Source organism: Phyllosticta capitalensis (genome assembly GCF_038381095.1).
Source record: "Phyllosticta capitalensis strain CBS 128856 chromosome Unknown BKA78scaffold_1, whole genome shotgun sequence".
In the NCBI taxonomy this organism is placed as follows: domain Eukaryota; kingdom Fungi; phylum Ascomycota; class Dothideomycetes; order Botryosphaeriales; family Phyllostictaceae; genus Phyllosticta; species Phyllosticta capitalensis.
The window spans coordinates 2128333-2145994 of NW_027117439.1; the positions used below are offsets into that span (position 1 = coordinate 2128333).

Consider the following 17662-nt stretch of genomic DNA (forward strand, 5'->3'; position numbering starts at 1 on the left):
GCGAGCAAGTGGTAGATGATTGGTTTGGATTGTAGTGGGGTAGAGAGTACTCCATCGCGTCTGGGGTCTCGACCATTCTGCCAACAAACAACAACTAGGCAGAGGGAGAACCGCTGCAGACAATAAGATTGCCAACAAAAACAAGCCAAAAACACCGGCGCGGAATTTCCCGTCGCGCAATCCTTTGTTTCGAATCCCTCGATCCCAATCCAGCCCATGCTCATTCTTCTTCTCGTGACAAAAGGAAATAGGTATCAACAAATGGAAAAAAGACCCAAACGCCGCGCTGATGATCGCTGAAAACCGTGTCCGAATAAACAAGTGAGATGAGATGTTTGGATAGACAGACAGGCTTAACATGTTGCAATCATTGGTGCGTTTTGTTGAGGTATGATGTAGTCGTCGCTGATGAGGGCGGCGTCTTTGCGGTCGTAAAAGGCCGTTGTTGCAATCGCTTGCCTCTCCTTCTCGCTGTACTCGAGAGCAGCTGGTTGAGGCGGCGTGGTGGGAGGCTCCTCGTCCGAGTCGCTGTCCTCTTCGTGGACGAGCTCAGGAGGATGTTGTTGCGAGGGCGTGCGGGTAAGAGCATGTGCCTCGTCAAACTCGTCGTCGACGTACTCTTCCTCCTCGTCCTCATCGTCGACCTCGGTGGTGGTGACGACGACTGGTGCTTGGGCAATGCCGCGGAGGGGAGGAATCATGTCAAAGACTTCGGCGTCCTCGTCGTAGTCTGAGTCGGAGTCGCTGTCGGAGGCATCGTCGTCGTAGTCCTCCATGACCTCCTCGTCGATGGTGTCGACCCACTGGATGTGCTTTTGCTGGGAGCGGGCGGCGTTGTTGACAGTCTTGTTGAACCAGGCTTCTTGCTCACGCTCGGCATCGGCAAGGTCGAGCATGAGGGAGTCGAGAAGGTTGGCGTGGCCGACGAGCAAGCGAAGGTCGTGGTCGCTCTTTTGGGCCTCGTGGGTGAGCTTGGACCGCGCAGAGGCGGCGATGTAGTATGTTTGCGAGAGGCTCATCTTTTGCTTCTTTGCTGGTGGGGCGGCAGAAGGGTGGATGGATCGAGTGGACTCAGCCGTGAATGGCTCGAAGGATGATTGTACTCGCAGATGGGAAGGCATTGTGAGGGCTTTGTATGTGTGGAGAGCCTGGGGAGTGAGTCAATAAATGCTTGAATGACGAAGATGACTGGGCGAGTACGTACCTGAAGGCGCGGGCGGTGAGCAGGCGGCAGGGCGGTGGATCTGCGAGGTGGCAGGGATGGAGCGCGGAGATGTTTGCGTGGTGTGGAGTATGGTTGTTGTTGGTGTTGTAGGTTGGTCTTGTGTGTAGATGTTGTTTGCTCTGGAGAACTGGTGTTGTGATGATGGATGGATGTGGCGGAGGCAGCGGGCTCGCTCGTTCTTATGTTTCTGGCTGGGTCGTGGTGGTGCCGGTGAGGTGGACTTTACGCTCGGGAGGACGGCGTTACCGTCTATGGCGCGCCCCCTGCTCACCGCTCGTGGATTGTCCGGGCCCGAGACGAGAGGTGCCCTGGCTTAGACAGCGCCAAGTGTCTGCCTGTCCGTCCGTCCGTCTTCGGTTCCCCCGGCCGTCGATATCCTGCGCAACGACTTTGTTGCCCTGCCCTGCCCTGCCTAGCCTTTCCTCCAGGCCCACCGCATTCTGGCGGAGCGCGAGACGCAATTTGCAGGGCTGCGCGTTACAGCCACTGCAGTCGTGCCTGCCTGATGCTTCCCTCCTACCAGTACTCCAGGCACACACGAATATTCGCACTTACTGTCGCATCGCAGTAGTCACTCGCAAATGCATCATTTCCAACATCGTTGACTCATCCACAAACACTGTCTGCAAGCGGATTGATTGTAATCCACGCTGACAATCCGCGACCACCGGCTGATGAGCTTTTTCTCGGCGGTCGGATTTTGGCTGCCGCGACCCGCGACCGCGAGTTTTGTCCCCAGTCCAGTCTCAGCAGCCTTCAGGTCCCGCTCGGCATTCCGCCCTCCGTCTCTAGTCTGCCCTGCAAAATTATTCTCTCCTTCTCTCTCGTTTCTCTCTAGCTTTACGCAGCCGAACAGTCTAGCTTTTTGCCCTTTTTCCGCCGTCTCGTTTTGTCCTTTCGCTTTCGCATACGCTTCCGCCGGTACATTTGCACAAGTCTTTCATCCCGTCAGCCACACCCGCCCTAACACCGCTCGGCGACAAAGTCTGTACGGCGATTAGTTATGTCCAAGATGCGTCATCGATGGATTTGTGCGTTTGTGCGTCTGGGCGGGGCTAAGCTGTTAACTCCCTCCCCAGACGGTCGGCGCGTAGGGCTGGGCGATGACAAAACCTCCGCATCAGGAATCATTGATGCGCAAACTCTGCTTGGTTGATTAAGAATGCCATGCCGCTACTCCTGCCAACTCCTCGTCGGCCTGTCCGAAAACAGCTGCATGACTCTACATGGCTCATCATGTCCATGGCATGCACTGCAACACTCTTGTTCTCGTGCCTGGCAGCTACGGTGAGGCCTCGCGGCATGTGTCCCAAGGCAGCACTCAGGGCTCAGCTGAGTAACACAGCCCGACCAGCTGGACACGCACATGCAGCGACTCCTGCGTTCCTGAATTGCTTTGTCTCCAAGTCAATGGGACTGGAAGACACGCGAGTGACACTGCTAGATCGAGGGCTTACACTTGCTAATTTCGTCCGCCCATTCATTGATATCCCCCGCATTATCGACTCCAAAGCGCTGCACGGCGCCGGATCGCTCGTCCGCCGGCGTCGTCCGTGTGACGTCGCTCCAGCTCAGGGCTATTTCGAGCTGGCCCCGGCCCGCGGCTCACCGAACTGCTAATGCAATGCCTCGGGGACGGAGACGGGCTACGGACAAGCCGCTGCCGACCAATGACTCCTAAACTCTGTCAAATGGACCAATCTCGTGCTGACCCCGACCACTGCCGCCCGAGTACCTCTACGGTACGACCCGAGCACCGAGAACCGCCATGACGTCTATATACCCTTATTCTCAATACTCCATCCGACCACTCCCCGCGTCTGTCCCTGTCCGCTTCAGGCACCGCAGAGCCGCAAACGCAGGGGTTGAGACGGCGTGCTGCTACTGCTGCTATGCGGTCCAGGCGTTTGCCAAAGCAACGAGCGGGCGCGTGAGCTGCGGCTCTCCCGAAGCCAGGGAGACACCGTCCGTTTGTCTATTTCGTCCTGATTCGACAGTCATTTCGCAGTGTGCTTACTCGACATCATCATCAAATCGAGCGACAAAGAAGCAGGCGGACCAGGCTCCGACGTGGCAGTCATTCATTCACTGACCCGATCAGCGCGTCCATGGCATTCAAGTCTTTCTTCAGACTATCGATTCCGCATTTTATTCTCCTCGTTTGCGAGATTGCAAGCGCAGAAACTGCCCGGGCGCCGGTCATGTGCGGGTGGAGGCCAAGAATCCTGCCCACCTCGTCTCCCTTCTCTACCAACAACACCAAGTTGGGATCTGCAGCCCTTCATCTGACGTGCGTGTTACTATTTTGCGCCTCTGCCAGCACCTGCGCCTGCCCTCTCATTCTCCTTCTCCAAACGCGCTCCCTTGTGGAGCATTCGGGATCGGGTCCTTCTCGATACGGCACCGTGGTACAGAAAGCTCCTCGTTCAGATTACGGAGAACCGCAGGTAGGAGCTCCTGTCTGTGCTGAACTTGACACGGACGGGTGTGAGCAGGGCAATGGTTGGGCCCCCACCCCTGCGCCGATCTTGTCTCCGTCGATTTGGGCCTTGTGGGGCCACTTGTTGCTGGCGCTTTGATTTGTCGCCTTCTCTTCTGTGGGGTTGTGGCGGTGGGTATGAGGGCTGCACAGCCTCGTCCCCGTATAGATGAGCAGAGGCTGCCAAGTGTTGATGCTGGGTGGCTGGCTTGCTGACTCTGATGGGTATGTTTTGCAGTCACTGCAGTATCTTTCCAAGCTGCCAACCAAATGTGACTTCCATCCAGAAGTTCCATATACGCCTCGGTCAGTAAAACAAAATGCCCCTGACTACCTGCATCATCAAATATTCCTCAGTCGGAACAGACAAGATGCGCGGCACCATTTCCATCCATTCTGGCCGGAACCCGCGTGCAACCGTCGCATTGCAAAACTCCCAGTAGTCGGGATACCATCCAGAAATCTCCCAATCGATCAGCTTGATATCAAAGGTCCGGTTGCCTTCTTCCGTCCTCCCGGTGCAGTGGACCATGATGTTCTTAGGCTGCAAGTCGCCATGTGTAAACACGATCCGGTGGTCTTTTAGCGTTCTTGCCATGAGCGTCCAGAGCAGTGACATGTAGGATGCATGCTCATACTCTGCCATTCTTCGCAGCATCCCCTCGTTCATGGCGGCCTCGTTTTCGAATGGTCCTGAAAAAGCCGGGTCGTGTCCAGGGACGTAGAAGACACCATCGGCGCACGCCTGTCGACCAACTGACCCAACGTACCCAGGAGGCTCCATGCTGCGCAGAGCATCCAACGCCGCTCGAATCTCGTCTTCAATCCCTCTCTTCTCATCCGCATTCAGCGACTCAATCACGTCTCGAAGCGGCTCTCCCGGCGCAAGCTCCATGACGATGAAGTTGACGCCAGTCCCTTGCTCTGCAAAAGCTGCAAGGACCTTGGGGACGGGGACGCTGCTGTTCTGCGCCACGTATTCGAGGTTTTGGGCTTCCAGAAGAGACACGCTGCGTCCGTATTTGACGGCCATGTTGTCGTTCACTTTGACTACCTTGGCAAGAGCAGAGGGGACGCTGAGGATGTCGGTGGATGCGCGGATTTGCGCGATTGTGGGGATGGAAGCGGTGGTGGAGGCCATTGCGCGCGAACAGGCGGAACAATTGAAGGTGAGGGTGTTTTTTTAAAAAAAAAAAGTGCAGCCGGAGACATGGAGGTTGCGACTTTTTTGTGTGACGTGTCACAAGAGCTCCACCCTCGAGACGATGCAAGATGAACGTGAGGAAGTCCCGACTCTGATGGGACCTGATGCAAAAGCACCAACACCTCAAAGTCCTTTACAATCATCCCCCGTCATGCCTCGGTTTCCCGGTAGAGTGCTCCGCAGTCTTACCTCTCGCTATCGCATCATCTCGCCTCTGAAAGGCTCCAGCGTCTTCAAGGCCGAAGTGCTCTCTGGTCCACACGTCAGACAGCAATGGTTTGTCTCGCTTCTTCCTCAGATACATCCACTGTTCACTCTCACACTCCTAGGGCTGTGCTCAAATGCGCCACAACTGAAGATGAAGTCGTGGGCCTCATTCAGGAGCAGGAGAACTATGGCTTTCCGGAGATCGCATCCAGCCCATTTGTGCGGAAGCTCCTCGACACCATCAACACAGACGGTGACCCCGATTTGCCACCGGTACCCGAGGGAAAAACACCATTAGTGGCATTTCTGGTTCTTGAATGGCTCGACGGCAACTTGACCGGGCTATCTGAAAGCCATTTCCGCGACAATCCGGCACTGGCGAAGGCTGTCGCGTATGCAGTGTTGAAAGCGCTTGTTGCATCCAAGCGCGCCGGTCGTGTCAACACAGACCTCAACCCCAACAACATCTTCGTCTCCGATCCCACCAGCGCCACGCCACTGGTCAAAGTGGGCGACTTGGGCGGCATGACGAGCTCTGGATATCGCGAAACCCGCTGCCAACCAGTGCCTCTTCGAGCGCCTGAGGTCTGGGCTGGCACCGACGGCTGCATTCCCGCTTCGGAGATTTGGGCTCTCGCCGTCACCCTCCTCCGCGTCGTCACTGGCGATTCGGTTTTTGGCGCTTGGGATAAGCCTATCAAGGGACATTCGGAAGCCTGGTGTATCGCAAAATTCGTGCGCTTCTTCTTTCTCAGTTACATACGCCAGCAAAAGGAGCCGCCTTACGAGCTGCCCGAGCCAACTGAAGAGTTTCCAGAGTATGAGGATCAGTACGAGCTTGCGGCTTACTTGGCGCTCTCGGATAAGTTTTGGAATGATGGCAAGGACGTGATGGACATGCGGGAAAGACTGGTGCAGTTGCCGACGGCGCCGTCGAAGGAGTTGATGGAGTTCTTGCTCTTTTTGCTCATTCCAGATCCAGCAAGGCGGCCGACGGCGGAGGAGGCATTGGTGCATCCTTTTTTGAAAGATGTTGGCGCGTAGATTGTGGTGATTTTGTTCCCATCGGCTGTTTCTCTCCTCTCTTTCATGTCGCTCCCCTCACAGCACTTGGATCCTCTCAACTCTTACGTCGATATAACCAACCCCTCTGGCACAGATTTACCATGCGGTATGGAATCGAAAGTGGAAATTCAACTCACCGTTCTAACGCTCTCCGGATCCGACTAAGCATTCTGTCGATAGAGGAGAGAACTGGATGGTGTTGGAAACCTCTGAATAGGTCACGAAGCACGGGCCACCAATACCCACAACTTCACTCCTTCCCGTCACCTTAGTACTTCCTCCAAACAAGGTTGAGGTTGGGCCCGACTAATTGTCTTTCAAGATGCAATAGTTTGCAGCCAAAAAAAAGTGTTTTGACCCACCGGATGGTCGCAACTTCCGCAGGTCCCACACAATGATCTATGAAGCTTCAAAAAGCAAAAAGAATCACGCCTGAGGCGAGAGATAGTCTTCTCTCCGACGGGGAATCGAACCCCGGTCTCCCGCGCTTGCACTACGTTGTAATGACAAGCGGAAATCATCACCACTAGACCATCGAAGATTGTTGAAGATTAGCCTGTCTTGTGCAATTATATACTATAGCAACACAGGTCTACCCGCATGGGCTGGGCACTACTTCCCTCCAGGCGCAGTCAAAAAGAAAGGTTGTTGCCGCAAGCCTCACAACAACATCGAATTTTCCACCCCACTCTACCAACACCAACCAACTCTCCCACGGACCCACAAGACACTCAAAATGCTGCACGCCTGCAGGGACGCAAAGGACTCATGTTCCCCAACCTCGTACATGCAGAGACATGCAGGTGCAAATGAGGCGGTGTATGGGTTCCGTGCTGTCGTCGAGCCGGCCGGCGAGAGTGGAGCAACAAGACACGACATCATGACTTGCAGAAAAGCACACTGACCGTTTTTTCTTTTTCCATCCCGTCGGGTCGATTTCTTCCACCCATTTCTGCCCCTGCAGCCGGCCTGGAGACGTGGCAGGCAGTGGAGCACCGGTCAACGATCAACGCCAGAGCCAACTGTCCTCCAAGCGCCGGCGCGAATCGCCTCAACTTTGATGAGCTGTCGCAACCGGTGACCAACACCAATTTGGCCGGTTCCTCGAGGGCATGGCAGAATTGTTTGCCCAAGACGTTGCCCGTTCCGACCCTGTTTGGCATGGCCTCCGCTCCGCACGACGCGCATGAACTCCCCAAGCACACCGCTCGAGCAATTGCAATTCTTGAAACAGAAACATCGGCATCGTGGTCAAGTATTCCTAACCTCAACTTTTTCACGCTCCCTGCTGGCGTTTGGTCGGGAGATGTTCATCGATCCGGGACGCTCTGATCGAAAGCAACACCCAGCAATCGTCTTCCAAATCCCATTGTTTCTTTTTCAACATCATCACATGTGCGAGCATCGATATTCCACATCTACGGGCAGTAGAATCTCGCTTTCTCATGCCTCGTCTTCACTCTGTCCCTTGCTGCTGCGCCTTCACGCGAACCCGCTCTACATGCGTCTATCCTTTGCCTGCGAAGACCACCAACGCAGCCACCCGTTTGTTTACTCCCTCGCCTCGGGGCTTTACTCTAGCGGGACACGCGGCCGAAATTCATGCCATTGCAAATTGCGAGGCCGTGAATGCGCCTGCGTTTCTCCGTTTCGTGCTCCAAAGGGAGCCGCGCAAGCCAAACGAAACGCTGCCGCCTGCCGCTTGCGGACGCGTGTTTGATCTCGGCAGGCGGACGGTGCTGTCCCGCGTGCAGCACCGCATGCAATGCTCGATCCCTTCCAAGGACGACGTTGTATGCAACGGCAGAGAACATGGAAACAGGAACAGCAGCCTGTCGGAGCAAATCCCAAGACTCTGGCGACGCGACGCGTAAACAGACGGGAGCCCTTGCGTGCTACGGTACACGGCCGCCGCGTGCAACACAGCCGCCTGTCTCTTCCGCCTCGTCTGGCGCCACACCCGCTCTACCTTGTTTCCTTCGTCTTTCTTTTCTTCTTTCCAAAAGTGGCCAAAAGAAAAGAGGGGCGCGGTGAGGGCGGCGTCAGCTATCGACGCCACCCAAGCACCCCAAGAACAAAGTGCTGACCGGCCAGCCACATCATCACCTCGTCGACAGAGTTTGATCCTCGACATCAACGTTTCGCAAACTGTCAGTTGGGAAGTGGCGCGCAAAGTCAAATGCTCCAGCATTCGATAGCGCCTGCGCCCAGAGCATAAGCGGGCAACGAGTCGACCAAAAATATCAACGTCATCGTGATCCTGTCGAGCCAAGGCACAGAAGCAAGAAGAACAGGATTCCTTTGCTTTCTTGTTTTTGCACAGGTCCGCTGCCCTCGAGGGCGACGGAATTGATCTTTTCTTCCCTTTCCTTTTGCACATTCGGAGGTCCGTACCACCGTCGGAGTACCGTGGTAAACATGCTCCGTCTGCTATCAGCGTCAGAGTTGCGACGTCAGTGGCAGATTGTCTGCATCCTGCTGGTTTGACATGCTGATGCATCAGGACTTTTCGTATTCATGAGGTTCCATGTTGTTCTCCTTGATGACACAACCGGTTTGTCGGGCCACGCGAGATTCATTCGTTTCTCCCATCACCCTAGAGACCCTCTTGGACAGTCAAACCCCCTAGTCCGAGATTGCAAAAGCCAAGGTATATCGCAAGTCTTCCCTAGAAAAGAGCACGGAGAGGGCGAATATCATCACCAACAAGAAAACGGGATGAAAAGCATGAGGGATGTCCCGACAAGCAATTTGCGTAAAGTTGCAATTGGCTTGAAACCCAAACGGGGCCCGACGCTATTTAAAGCATGAGTGAGGAAGTCCACTATTGGGTACGTGAGGTTGCTCACCGTTCGATATATAGCGTAGCAGGTGGTCGGTAGTCCAGCAGAAAGTCGACTTTTCTTACGCGGATATAGAATCAACCTGGAACTGACCAGGCAGAATGAAAGGCACGTCGGAGGAGTATAGGATGTCCCGAGGCAAAGCACAGAACCACGGAGCGCCTCTGGTGGTGTGAAAAGAACCCAGCGAGTCGCAGAGGATGGCAGGCGCCAGGCTGGATCGGGCGGTTGTGGAGGGTCACAATCAAGGAGGAAAGAGCGCACCTAGGTCTTTCCACCGTACCACAACCAGAGCGAGAAGAATCGGCGCAAAATAGAAAAGTTCAGACGACGGGAGTGAAGCTGAGGACGACGGCACCGTTGAAAAGACGACGAGGGAGACTTACAGCGAGCAGTCGTAGTCCTGTGTGCGTCTGCCGGGCCCTCTCACCACCAAGGCGCTCGAAGGCGCCTGCTGCTGTGGGCCAACGCGTCGCCCCAGGACGGTGCGTTACTGCCCTCCACACCTTCGTCGAGCTTGTCGTAGGGCTCGCCGACCACCTCCACTCCGGGCTTCCTGGAACAACAACAACCATCCCCACACCTGAGCTCTCAACCACGTCAATTGACCGTCCTGCTCAACGACAATGACAGCGCTCGACGTCAACACCAATACAACCCGAGCACTTTCGTCGGGACCGTCGTGGTGCCGGCGACTCCAGACAGGTCGTCTGATCCTCTTCACGGCTGGCAACGATATACCGACCTTGCAGCCTTTGGCGTCTAGTGTGATGAGCTGAAGGCGAATGCCTTGGTCGAAGTCCAAGAGTTTCCCAAGGCGAACGAGCTGGTCCGCCACCTGAATCCTTACGGTAAGTCCGCCTTCACAACCTTCTCATCCTCTCAGCACCTTTTTGAACTTCTTTTGAGGCCACCCGCTCAACATTTTCTTCAGCTCCCTGCCTTCAGAATCGCTGCGACACCTTGTCTCCGTTTCCTTCCCCACACCTTTTTCGACTTCGCCGCCTTCCCAATCTCTTCTCAGCACCATCTTCCGTCAACCTCTTCCGAGCCCACCGCTCAACATTTCCTTGTCAGGTATCCGGAGACGAGGGCTGGTTTAGAGAGAACTGAATGGCACAATAGCAGCCTCGAGACCGATTGCCAGCCAGTCGAGCCTGAGAACGAGAAGCTTGGGAGTGATCATGAGCCCGACACCAGCAGTTCTTGCGAAGAACCGGAGGCGCAGGACGCTGACTTCCCCAACGACGAAACATTCTTGGACAAAGCTCTCGGCGACATTGAAGATGAGGAGGATGAGGAGGGCGACGGCGCGGGCATTCAACAAGCGCCTGAGCCCAAAGGTGCGTTAGGGATGTAGCGCCTGGTCCAAGGGCCAAAAACTGGACAAAGCTGCTCACGACCAAACATTGGAAAGCGCCTCAGCATCAACTCTAGTCAATCGGGGCATCCGTCGAGCCATGAGCTTCGTCCTTCCGAAACGTAAAGATAACAAGACTCTCGTCAATGATCTTCTGCAACGCCAGACTGCTCTTGAGAAGAGCAACTACGATTGGAAGACTCAAATGGCGAATGAGATTTCCCAAGCGTTGAAAACGGCAGAGGAAAGCCAAGCACAGCGGGACGACAAGATCTCTTTGGCTCTCAAAAGAATAACGGACATGCTTCCGGGAAGTCTGAAGGATACAAATCAACCGACGGTCCGGAACCCACGCAAAACCTGTGAGCCATGCCACCAAAGGAAGATAAAGTGTGATCTTGGGCGTCCGAGGTGCACTCATTGTGAGCGAAATGGAAGTGAATGCCTCTGGCCGACAAACATATCGATCGATGACGCAGAGGATCCTGGCTCCAACCCGGCAGGCGTTGATTCTGCGGCCAATGATGACCGTGTCCCTGACACGCGTCAGTACTCGCTCCACCCAGACGACTTCATCGACTATGACGTGAACACTAACAATGAAGGTGGTCTCTCTGGTGCGGCCTCCATTGGGGTCGTGCGGTCGTACCTTCCACGCCTACTGATGTGCATTGGAACGTCGTGCCATCCATCGAGAAAATCGACGACACAGTGGAAGTGAGGCTGCTCGAAACCTGGGTAGACGATGCGAGCACGCCAGAAGATGTCAAGGCGACGTTATCGCGCCTGAGATCGTTGACTCCAAGGAAACTCCTCGAGGACTTCGATGACGTGAAGGAGACATGCAAGGCTCTGCCCCGCGCTTGGTCTTTTGCCACCTGCGGGTACATACTGAAGGCTGCCGTGTTTGCCAAGAAGTCCCTCGCGGACAAGACCATGGAAATGGTCGACATGGTCGATGCCGACAAGGAGGGGTTTGAGGCTTGTCCGGACAGGGAGTACGCACGGCACATCGTCGTCGGCTTTAAGATCCTGAGCAAATCCCAGCGGGACTCGGCGAAAAGTATGAGCGAGTCCGTCAGCAAGTTGAACCAGAAATGGGGTCCGAAGTGGCCAATTTGCTATCTGAATTACACGCCAAGCCTGAAGCAGACCACCATTGGATGGATCAAGTCACTGTCTTTGCAAAACGCGTCGCAGGCGATCGCACAACGATATATCAACTTCGAGGTCCTCGAAAGAATGGAAAGGAAGAGAGGCGGGAGCCAGAGAGGGAGAATCAGTAGACATCACCACATCGAGAACAAGGACTGCGAGAACGCTTGGCGCAAAGTTGTTCGGCTCAGACAGAACATGACCTGGCTCAACGGCAACTACTCGGACCATCAGCTGGAACTCAAGGAGTATGGGCTTCACGAAGACCAATTCGGTTTCTTCAGGACGGCTGGCGAGAAGAGTCAAGGTGGCCCAGAAGACGATGACGACGAGGACAACGACTTGGAGAGACACGCGTTTAATCCGCGAGAATCTCTCCGCGGATCCTATTCGGCTCGCGGCCCGACCTTTCGTAATTGGCCCCGCATTTGGTGGCATAGTAGGTGAGGAAAGAAATTCAAACGATGATCAGCTTCACGTCGTCGCACCTTCAGACGCAAGTGCTTGAATGCTCCCTGTAACTACCCATCAAGAGAAAATTCTCTCTATATTGAAGGTATGAAGCGCTTGAGAACTCCACGTCTCTACGTGTTTTAACTTGGCGGCAGAGATTTTCGGATTAGCAATTTCTTTCGTCAACCACTGTGGTGGCACTTCTGGAGATGCCCTTTCCAGCACGACGACCTATCCGACGACTTATCCGACAGGCTTGGGCAAGCCATCGTACACCAATGCACCGATCGCCTTGAGTTCCCAGATAAATTATTCACTTGCCCAGATTGTCGTCGAAGGCGAGGAATCTTGCGGAGAAGCCGTATCAAGGTAACTCTTTGCTGTTACTGTGGTGGATATCAGACATCCGTGCCTTCCCGCGATCAATTAGAGGTCTGCGTCCAAGGAGAACATGAAGCGCCGCAGTCAGCGTTCTTCAACGACAAGGGAATGGATCGCCTCAGCTGCAGGAACTGCGTGCAGTCGAACCAACAATCTGCCTCACCAGGCGACAAGCCTCCGACGGTTTCTCCCACGCGCCGCAACTCAAATAGCAATGCCGCAACCTCAGTGGAGATCTTACGAATTTCTCTGGAGCCCTCTCGGCGACTTCTATTGCGGTCGCTGAACCTTCAGGTTCCGGCGTCCCGCCTCCGACCATTCGTAGCGCCTCAACGCCCTCCTTTGGGATCAGTGGCTCTCCTAGTGCTTCTGGTGCTACCTCCAAGCCAGGCGCTATTACAGTTGATGGGCACTCGGGTTCAGGAGCCCACTCACGGACAGGTTCACCACGTCCCTCCATGGACTTGGACTTGGACCCCGAGTACAGTTTCCAACCGTACGACCGACCGCCTACAACATCTGATGGCCGTATCTCAGACGTTGATCTCAAGAAAGCCCACAAGTGCGGCCATTTGTATCGCAACTTGGGCCAGCTTATCGACATCAAGTACTGCCATGACATCGACCAGTTCGGAGAAAACGCCTGCAACGGCGAGCATTGGCAGGAAGACGCAGACACTGTCGATGCAGCAGATAACATCGTTGAATCTGTGGAGCAAGACACGTTCGGCGCTCGCCTCGAAAGGCTTGATTCGGAGCAGGAACGGGCGATACGGGCGCAGGGTTTCAATGCAACCCCAAGGTCTCCCACGCCCCTCTCTGACCAAATGCCAGCACCAGAGACTGTGGCCCGCTCCCCACCATCACGGTCAAGTGAGCATGAGAGCGTCACTGGAGCAGCAGCAGCCAATGAGCTCTCAGCGGGCACCAGATCTACTGCTGAAGGTGCTAGTCGTCAACCTAGTACAGCTCCGTCTCCAACCCGCATGCACTCCAGGCAGCCTTCTGAGCATGACAATGGACTTGGAGCAGCAGCAGCTGATGAGCTCCCAGCGGGCATCAGGTCTGTCACTGGAGGCACTGGTCCTCAGTTCAGCCCAACTTGGTATCCAACCCGCACGCATTCCCGGCAGCCAATTGAGCATAGCAGTGGGCTCGGAGCAACAGCAGCTGCTCATGGGCACTCAGAGCGCGCCTGGCCCGCTTCTGGAGGCACCAGTCCTCAAGTAAAATCATCCTAACCTCCATCTCGTATGCGGTCTTAGCAGCAAGGTGAGGGATTTCGCACAGTGGCAGCTAGTTCCCAGCAATCAAGCCAACACGACAATAAACTTGGGTGGACCAGAGCCGAAGCGAACGCTCGCGTTAGTCGAAACAATCCAGCGTGCCCAGGGCAGATGGTAGAGGTCGATGTTTCCAGATTCTCTCAAGTTTCTCTAAGAACCGTCATTTCGAGAGAAATTCAGAGGACGCACGAAGCAGAAAGAGCTGATCGACCAGCGCGGGCGCGTCATTGAAGACCCCTTCGACACCTCAGGTCTGGAGCAATAATCATTGATGGTAGGAAAGGTGAAGTCTTGTTGCTACTCAATTTTTTCAAACGTCGCAACAACACTGAATTGCAACATCTGCCCCCTACTCCCAACACTTTTCCCACCACTCTTGCTCGCCAGTTTGCTCATTGATGGTATAGCAACAAATATTCTCCTCCTGGTTCGTGGGGTTCGCCTTGTTGCAGAGCGCCCGAAAAGCTGTCCCATCGATGAGATGTTTGTTTGAGTTATTTGGAATGCACTGAACGTTTTCAGTCTTATCACGATCTGATGGAGCATCACTCGGGAGTAAACACGTACGTATTCTCCAGGGTACACCCAATTTTTCATTGGATCCGTCATGTGCGCAAAGTCCTTGTATGTGCTCGAGGCGCACACTTTCTTGGTCGAGTCTGCGTCGTCGGTTCCGGTGCCGGGGTATTTCATGCACTTGCATCCCAAGTACCCACTGGGCTTTGCAAGGGCTGCACTCGCGCTGCTGTTTTTGTCAGTCGCTGCAGAGGAGAAGAATCATGTAACCCACAAGAGCAGTATCCCGAAGAGAGAGTCGAATCTCATATTTATTCTTTCGCGTCGCAAAGTCAAGATTTGTCCCGAAGTATTTGCAAAGACCAGCCTGGAGAAACAGTCTACTGATGCAGCAGGACAATCTGTCATTTATACACACGGATGTCCATTTGTCTTTCAACCCTGGATCAGACGAGCGAACCACTACACTGCTATGAATGGAAAGCTAAACCAGGGGCTTTGGGGCGTATACGAGCAGAGCTTCGACATCCACCGCAACCTCGGCTGGCCTTTTCCCTTTCCTAGGCTTGTCTCGCACGCAGTCACCTTTCTGCGCCCGCTTCTCCTAAGTTGCTGCTTTTTGCTTGCAATACTTTTCTTCGTCCTTCGTTTCTTTCGCAACATTTTCTCAACGCTGAAGATCCAGGTGACGCGCAAGATCGCGTCTGGCATGTTTCGGTGCTCCAAAGACATAAGAATCCTGACGATGCCAGCTTGTTGGTTCGCGCCAGAAAGCAAAGCACTCCCGGGACGCCGTAAACTCAAAATCAAATCGTGATACCTCTTTTTACTTGACTTCAAGCTGGAATTTATTGTTGCTTGCTCGTATCTGTCTTCAAGACAGCGAATCCAGCTATCCTCGTACTGGAGTTGCCGAGGCTCGTTGGAAATTCCGAAGCGGGACTTTTTTCTTCTACGCAGATCTCATCAACACCTCTACTGCTTGATAAAACCTTACATTCTATCATTTGGTTCTGGAAAACTACAGAGGTTCGATGAACCTCACCGGTGATTTTGTCATCTGTTCGTCAAGGACTAGAACATCCAGTACAAGTTCCTTCCAGATGAGGTATGGTCAGGCTGCGGAAGGACCCGCCTGATGGGACTACACATTTTGCGGCTATCAAGGATTTTGGTGGGGCTGGTGAAGACTTTCCGCGAGGGCTTCACTGTCTGCCTCGGGAATTGTTACCCACAAATCCGTGGATGCGACTTCTGCCTATTTGGCCAAGGTGAGTATCGGTCCTCGTATGCTCTGAACACCTCTCATAAGTCTTCTGTCAGTTGGAATACCCGAGAAAGGCCGTGAAGCTGTCAGTCATGTTCATGTTAGACAAATATCTCTTGGCTAGCGACAATGCGTTTGTAGCCGTTGCCGCGGTACAGCAATTTTACCGGCTTAGCTCTGAGCTTGTTTCGCAAAGTTAATGGCTCAAATGCTAACCAAAAAATCAAAATAGTAGGATGCTAAAGTACACGACACTGCTTCTTGGTGCTTTCGACAACAACCAATAGCTGTTGCAGCATTCGCTTCGACTGTGAAGCTCTTACTGAATTGCCTAGGTCGGGGAGACAAGGGGTTGTGGAACTGGCCGAGATGGAACAAAAGAGGAAAGACCACAGATGTGCTGGCCTCGAGTTCATGTCGCAAGAGCATCGGCAGACAACAGTGGTGTCGGGCCCAATGTCGGTTCCCTTTCCTGGCCCAATGGATATTTGAATTCTCGCTCACCAAAGTTTGCTCGAATCTTGATGCCACATGGGAACATTCCGACAATTGGAAACAGCTTTCCTTTGACGTCTTTGCCTTGAAAAGATGTCCCTGAGAAGATTGATGTCGTCAGCTAGACATCACAAGGGAAGTTTGTATATCTGGTAGAGATCCACTTACCCAGACTCTCGCCATTTCTGGTGAAGAAGACTTCCTGCTTCGAAAAGTCGACTCCAGCGCCGACAATGTCGCCCATTCCATATGTGTGGCCACCGCGGATCTCGGCCTTGTTACCATACATGTCGCCATCGTCGCCATGGTATCCCCAGGACATGTATGGCGAAAACCAACCAGGCATGTTATGCAATGGAAAGAATTGCGAGGCAAATCCAAGCCCAACTTCGCTGCAGTCCAAGTCAGTCACAACATCGAACAGATTCATGTCTTGGGATCATCGCAAAACACTTGCCTTCCTATCCCACACTCAACAATTTCGATCTCATAGTAGTAGCAATCCATCCCAGGAGGTATTGGCAAGTCCGATCGCACAGCGCAGCGTTCGTCTTCGCCAAGCGCGTATTCTTCCGGGAGTGAACATGTCACTTCATTCCCGTCTCCCGAAACAACCATAAGACTGTGTTTGTCTTTATCATTCCATCTTGGGGAGTAATGTTCAGGGCGAGGTAGGCTGATAAGTTCAACAAGACAACCTTCGCGGAATTGTACTGCCAGAGCGAGCAAAGACCATCCATGTTGATCGTTGCCAGCTAATCGAGCCGTATAGCCATTCAGTACTTGTGTGGCGCCTCTTTCGAGTGCAATGCTCAGTATGTTGAGGCAAGTTTCGGACGAAAGCTTTTGGCTGCTCCTGAGCAGTTCTTCTACTAGATTTTCACTGTCATCTTCCCACTCTTGGTTCCTCCATGACTCAACGACCTTTTGGACAATGGTTGTCTCGCTTTCGAAACAGACTTTACGCATTGGATCAGCACCTGCACGTAGAAGCAGTTGGACCGACGCGATATCTTTCGAACAAACGGCCGAATGCAGCGGCGAGTCTCCATTGTGATCCAAAGCGTTCGGGTCGGCATTGTTTTCCAGTAGAAGCTTCATACAACTCCGAATGCACTCTTGCAGTTGTTCCGTTGTCTGGATCGAATCGACCATATCCTGACTATTCGAAGGAGAGCAGCTTCCCGCGGCGTTCTTCAGTCTGAGCAGTCTTCTTGTGAAGCGTTGGAAACGCTCCACGTCATCGTCTCGATTCAATCCGAGAATTACCTTTGCAGCCAAATGCAATGGTGTAGCCCCAATATTGTCCACTGAGGAACAGAGCTCCGTTGGGTTCCCGGCTTTTAGAATCAGCTCCACACACTCGACGTGGCCAATTGCCGCAGCTACATGGACAGGACTCCTTCCACGAATGTCTCGTATCTTCAAAAGGCCGCTGGTCGCCGAGGCCATGGATGATTCTTGACGTTGATCTTGTTCGTCCAACGGGACAGGCTCCACCATGGGCTTCCTTTCGTCATGGGCGTGCTCCTGACTTGGTTCCGCTTCGTTCTCCGCAGAGACATCCAAGATAGCCTCAATGATCGTACGGTAGCCGTACTTGGCTGCCAAATACAACGGCGTCCTCGATTTCGTGTCAGTCTTTGCGACGTCTGGACTGGGATCATTTTGCAGCAACATTTTGACAAAGTCAACATCTCCTTGCGATACAGCTTTGTGCAAGGCG

At 53.9% G+C, this 17662-nt stretch overlaps 8 protein-coding genes and 1 non-coding gene across 9 annotated transcripts; 2 read left to right on the forward strand and 7 right to left on the reverse strand.

The window, feature by feature from the left end:
* Positions 1 to 5: 5 nt before the first annotated feature.
* Positions 6 to 1509, reverse strand: BKA78DRAFT_302681 (uncharacterized protein). Its single transcript, XM_066887462.1, has 2 exons — positions 1205 to 1509; positions 6 to 1148 (listed from the first exon to the last, which is right to left on the reverse strand). The coding sequence occupies exon 2, from the start codon at positions 1119 to 1121 to the stop codon at positions 354 to 356; it is 768 nt and encodes a 255-aa protein (XP_066749433.1). The 5' UTR covers positions 1122 to 1148; positions 1205 to 1509; the 3' UTR covers positions 6 to 353.
* Positions 1510 to 1830: 321 nt separating this feature from the next.
* On the forward strand, positions 1831 to 2289 carry BKA78DRAFT_13269 (uncharacterized protein). The gene has a single exon (XM_066882626.1). It carries the CDS (start codon positions 1900 to 1902, stop codon positions 2224 to 2226), a length of 327 nt encoding a protein of 108 aa, XP_066749434.1. The 5' UTR covers positions 1831 to 1899; the 3' UTR covers positions 2227 to 2289.
* A 1722-nt stretch (positions 2290 to 4011) lies between these two features.
* On the reverse strand, positions 4012 to 4845 carry BKA78DRAFT_244891 (kinase-like domain-containing protein; the record flags this gene model as incomplete). The annotated part of the gene is made up of 1 exon (XM_066884073.1): positions 4012 to 4845. The coding sequence occupies one exon, from the start codon at positions 4843 to 4845 to the stop codon at positions 4012 to 4014; it is 834 nt and encodes a 277-aa protein (XP_066749435.1).
* A 214-nt stretch (positions 4846 to 5059) lies between these two features.
* Positions 5060 to 6159, forward strand: BKA78DRAFT_348777 (kinase-like domain-containing protein; the record flags this gene model as incomplete). Its single annotated transcript, XM_066890689.1, has 2 exons — positions 5060 to 5184; positions 5238 to 6159. 2 exons carry the CDS (start codon positions 5060 to 5062, stop codon positions 6157 to 6159), a joined length of 1047 nt encoding a protein of 348 aa, XP_066749436.1.
* A 473-nt stretch (positions 6160 to 6632) lies between these two features.
* BKA78DRAFT_t28 lies at positions 6633 to 6721 on the reverse strand. The gene has a single exon. It is a non-coding gene; the product is annotated as a tRNA-Asp (tRNA).
* Positions 6722 to 10348: 3627 nt separating this feature from the next.
* Positions 10349 to 11005, reverse strand: BKA78DRAFT_302688 (uncharacterized protein; the record flags this gene model as incomplete). The annotated part of the gene is made up of 1 exon (XM_066887463.1): positions 10349 to 11005. A coding segment is annotated over exon 1 (344 nt), but the record flags the coding sequence as incomplete, so codon positions are not given.
* Positions 11006 to 12272: 1267 nt separating this feature from the next.
* Positions 12273 to 12883, reverse strand: BKA78DRAFT_302690 (uncharacterized protein). The gene has a single exon (XM_066887464.1). The coding sequence runs from the start codon at positions 12830 to 12832 to the stop codon at positions 12491 to 12493; it is 342 nt and encodes a 113-aa protein (XP_066749438.1). The 5' UTR covers positions 12833 to 12883; the 3' UTR covers positions 12273 to 12490.
* Positions 12884 to 13895: 1012 nt separating this feature from the next.
* BKA78DRAFT_302692 (uncharacterized protein) lies at positions 13896 to 14528 on the reverse strand. The gene is made up of 3 exons (XM_066887465.1): positions 14449 to 14528; positions 14226 to 14403; positions 13896 to 14166 (listed from the first exon to the last, which is right to left on the reverse strand). Exons 1-3 carry the CDS (start codon positions 14481 to 14483, stop codon positions 14008 to 14010), a joined length of 372 nt encoding a protein of 123 aa, XP_066749439.1. The 5' UTR covers positions 14484 to 14528; the 3' UTR covers positions 13896 to 14007.
* Positions 14529 to 15487: 959 nt separating this feature from the next.
* On the reverse strand, positions 15488 to 16416 carry BKA78DRAFT_302695 (concanavalin A-like lectin/glucanase domain-containing protein). Its single transcript, XM_066887466.1, has 2 exons — positions 16105 to 16416; positions 15488 to 16035 (listed from the first exon to the last, which is right to left on the reverse strand). Exons 1-2 carry the CDS (start codon positions 16364 to 16366, stop codon positions 15854 to 15856), a joined length of 444 nt encoding a protein of 147 aa, XP_066749440.1. The 5' UTR covers positions 16367 to 16416; the 3' UTR covers positions 15488 to 15853.
* Between the last annotated feature and the right edge of the window lie 1246 nt (positions 16417 to 17662).